General features: G+C 33.7%; 1 protein-coding gene across 1 annotated transcript in view; it reads left to right on the forward strand.

Moving 5' to 3' along the window:
* The window catches only part of LOC106473422 (upstream stimulatory factor-like), a 21,228-nt gene extending 17,151 nt beyond the window's left edge, over window positions 1–4,077 (forward strand). Inside the window, exon 6 of the mRNA XM_022401869.1 lies at window positions 3,874–4,077. Coding sequence (XP_022257577.1) covers window positions 3,874–4,016 — 143 coding nt within the window. The 3' untranslated portion in view covers window positions 4,017–4,077. The remainder of the gene's footprint in view (window positions 1–3,873) is intronic.
* The last annotated feature ends 450 nt before the right edge of the window (window positions 4,078–4,527 follow it).

Consider the following 4,527-nt stretch of genomic DNA (forward strand, 5'->3'; position numbering starts at 1 on the left):
ATTGTGTAGCTTTGTGTCTAATTACAAAGACACTTTACAGATGCCACACCCACTTTCTACACATAAGAGTTGTGATTTCTCAGTCATTTATACTTAGTTTTGTTAGATATTTATAACCGATGGAAATATTGCTTTTTGAAGAACGTTATTTAAAAAATTTTAAAATTGGCACAACGACTTATATAGAGATCTAGTCAAACCACTCTTAACATTGTTGCTGCTTTATCCCCACCCCTTTATCGTTATTTCTTACCTAGAAATACATTAGTTCGATAGACAGTTATTTAGGTTTTAGTTTTACATTTTACTTAATTGTGTGTTATTTACCCACCATACGGTAATATTGGCTGGGGATCTGTGTTGCCATAAATAACAGTGCTAAAGGACAGGATAATAAATTATATGTGAAAATATAAAGACACTCATAAATAGAAGGTGTTTTAATATTGTTTCACCAAATATTAAAAGGTATGTACGTTTGTCCTGTGTCTTAATTTTAAACATTTTATTTAGACTGTATAGTATAAGTTAACGATAATAGCTACAGTTAGTAATATTGTAGAGAAAGTGAAAACAAAAACATTTAAGTTAAAAAAAACTTGATATTCACGTAGGAGGTATTAGGAGTTATAGGTTGGAAAAAAGTATTTTTTTATACTCGTGTTGTTTTGTTGGTTGCACGAGAAGCTACTTGAGTACACTCCCATAAACAAGTATTTTTTTATACTCGTGTTGTTTTGTTGGTTACACGAGAAGCTACTTGAGTACACTCCCATAAACAAGTATTTTTTGATACTCGTGTTGTTTTGTTGGTTGCACGAGAAGCTACTTGAGTACACTCCCATAAACAAGTTAAATGCAGTCTTTGTTTTGTGATTTTTATCATTAATTTTCAAGTTTAAAACCATAGTTGATCTTCACTTCATTACTGTGCAGCTTTTTATCACATTGTACGAAGTTTTTAGAAAAATAAAAGCTTCATCGTGCCACTTCTATTCAATTTTATGGATACTCCATCATCATAGATATCATTACATCAAACTGTTCAGTAACACTGTTACAAAATAGAAGCTTTCCAAAATAGCTCGTGTTCTGAATTTTCTTTTCTGGTGCAAAATATTTTCTTTCAATCATGCATGCTGTGGAATATCACTGGTGATTGAAAAAAAAAAACATACCTTTTACCAGTACAGTATACCTACAGAGTCATCTATCTGTTCAACCTTTGTGTCGTGTTCATTGACCAATCCTGTTTTGAGATATAGTAGAGAAAATAATGGATAAACTGTAAAGTTTTACTGAAAAAAAATGTTAGGAGGTTTTAGGGATTACACAAAGGAAATTTGAGATTTTTGAGATGAAGAAAAGTATTTTTACTTTGCACACGGACTATTCAAAACAAATACTCAATATATTCATGGGTAAATCATTATGTTATTTTATTAAAAAAACTTCACTAAGAAATATGACTTTTTGTATATGAAAGACTTGTAATATTAACTGAATGACTGCCAGATTTCATGAAGATATACACACTATATTAAGAGTTATAAGTATTAAATCTATAGAGACTATAAACGAGTACAAAAATGTCATGTGGTCGGTCAAATTGACCGAGCCCGTATTAAGAGAGTTAATGGGCTTTTCACAAGTTTCTTCCCTCGTTACACCATCATTCTGTGTTATATCAAAAAAACATTTCTACAGAGGTGGCTTTCATCAAAACCAGGGTAGTAGTTGTTTGCTTATTAGTCTTTGGTCTGTTATAGTTTCTCTACTTATCTGAATACGTTTTCAAGCTTGTCGAGTTTCTGATGTAATGGACATTTTTGACAGATTCTCTGTCAGAATCCACTGACTCTTCATTAGTTGGTTTATCAGTGACAGCTCTAGTGTCTGGGTCATCCGAAGATGGATGCATTTGTTATATCCGATAACCATCTTCTTCCACTCTTCTATTCTCCAAATCCAAACTCTGGCTATGGATGCTCTGAATCAACCTTGGAAGAACCTATTTCCTTATATCTACCCTCCTCTTCACCTTTTTCCTAATGTGCTTGTCAAAATCATTATGCAAGGTGGCAGGTTCTTCTGAGTGCTACACTCTGATCATCTCAACCATGGTTACCCTTATCCTTCATCTTCATCAACTTGAAGATAGGCATTCCACTTCAGGGCTGGTTGTTATTAGGTTCTTTGTCCAAGAAACCAAATCCTCTTCCAGAATAGCTCATATGTTTAATAGCTCATTAGAAATAATATATTTTAGACGTAATGTATTTTAGACTTAATATATTTCAGACGTAATTTAGTTTAGACTTAACATATTTTAGACGTAATATAGTTTAGACTTAATGTATTTTAGACGTAATATATTATCTTTCTCCAATTCCTCCAAAAAATGTATTTAATTCTTAAAAAATTTTTTTATCCTAATCGTGACTTAACAACTTCTACAATAACTGGTTATGGAGCTGGTTTATCTGCTACTTTCAGATACTACAGAATTCATCAACTTCTACCATAACTGGTTATGGAGCTGGTTTATCTGCCACTTTCAGATGCTACAGAATTCATCAACTTCTACCATAACTGGTTATGGAGCTGGTTTATCTGCCACTTTCAGATGCTACAGAATTCATCAACTTCTACCATAACTGGTTATGGAGCTGGTTTATCTGCCACTTTCAGATGCTACAGAATTCATCGATCACTTTTGTCTCCATCGTTCACGGACTTCACCTGAGCCTTTCATCTTCAGTGACCCTATGCTTCCAGACACTGTTCTCAATAGGACTTTGGTTCATTCTTTCATTTCTCAGCATCTTTTCCTTAACTCTTTGCTCAGACTATTATCTGTCCTACAGAATATTTTTTTTATATGTTGTGATATCTGTTCTCTTGATGTTTCACATACATTGTATTTTCTATGATGGTTTTATACTTCTACCCAGATCATGCATTCCTACCTAAAACTTGGGTTGGAAAAAAATGGTAACTATTGGTTTTCACCTACCGATTCTAATCATGGTTTTCATTTTGAAAAGTATTTTTCATGTTCAGTCAGCTATTCATTATAATGTTACTTGTACTAACTCCTTCGGGATGGTTTGGAAAAGTTTTTTATTCCATGTGACAAATCACACTTATCAGCTCTTGCTCCGGCTGCATGGACAAACTGGCTTTTGTAATGGATCCATGTTGTGTATTGTAGTGTTCCCAAACACCTCAGAAGTGAATTTCTGTTACATCTCACCAAATTTGTTATTTGGCAATGTCTTTGGTATCCTGGTTATTGTACTTTTTAGATAACATCTTACAGGCCAACATGTGGATGAGTCTGAGTATGTTCTTTAAATTTTATTTACATATATTGTTGCATCTTTAGCATAAGGATTTCATTGGCCCTTGGTTGTGATTCATAAAGCCACTTGGAAACCATAGCAGGTGATTCAGAGTCCATCACGTGTTTGTTTACCACTTGAGATCACACCTGTGTTACTCAGGTTAACCCAATATTCCTCAGTGTTTGTCCACTGGAGTTACAACTGAGAAACAAACAGTCATCTCATATAACTAAGTATGAAATGATGTTACATTTTGTAACAATATCAATAAACTATTCAAACTGAAAATAATACAAAATAGGTTTCAGAGAAAAAGAAGAAAAAAAATGAATTTCCAAAATATGTTTTTACAATAATAACTAACTTGCATAATAAAATATATTTTGTAAAACTGAACCAACTTCAGAAACAACAATGTCATGTTGGTCAAGAAATCTATCTTTCCAGTCCTTCGTAAAGATCTTATATTTTGATTTACTGGGCTAGATACATTGGTTTAAATACTGTCATTTTTATACGTTAACAGTGGAAAGAAGACGGCGAGATAAGATTAACACCTGGATAATGAAGTTGTCAAAAGTGGTGCCCAACTGTACCGTGGATCATACTAAACAAGGCCAGGTGTGTGTTGTATATATGTACATGTCAGTGTATTGTGGATCATACTAAACAAGGCCAGGTGTGTGTTGTATATATGTACATGTCAATGTATTGTGGATCATACTAAACAAGGCCAGGTGTGTGTTGCATATATGTACATGTCAGTGTACCGTGGATCATACTAAACAAGGCCAGATGTGTGTTGTATATATGTACATGTCAGTGTATTGTGGATCATGCTAAACAAGGCCAGGTGTGTGTGTATATATGTACATGTCAATGTATTGTGGATCATACTAAACAAGGTCAGGTGTGTATATACGTACATGTCAGTGTATTGTGGATCATACTAAACAAGGCCAGGTGTGTATATATGTACATGTCAGTGTATTATGGATCATACTACACAAGGCCAGGTGTGTGTATATATATGTACATGTCAATGAATTGTGGATCATACTAAACAAGGCCAGGTGTGTATATATGTACATGTCAGTGTATTGTGGATCATACTACACAAGGCCAGGTGTGTGTATATATATGTACATGTCAATGAATTGTGGATCATACTAAACAAGGC

This window comes from Limulus polyphemus, unplaced genomic scaffold (genome assembly GCF_000517525.1).
Source record: "Limulus polyphemus unplaced genomic scaffold, Limulus_polyphemus-2.1.2 Scaffold6161, whole genome shotgun sequence".
Lineage (NCBI taxonomy): Eukaryota > Metazoa > Arthropoda > Merostomata > Xiphosura > Limulidae > Limulus > Limulus polyphemus.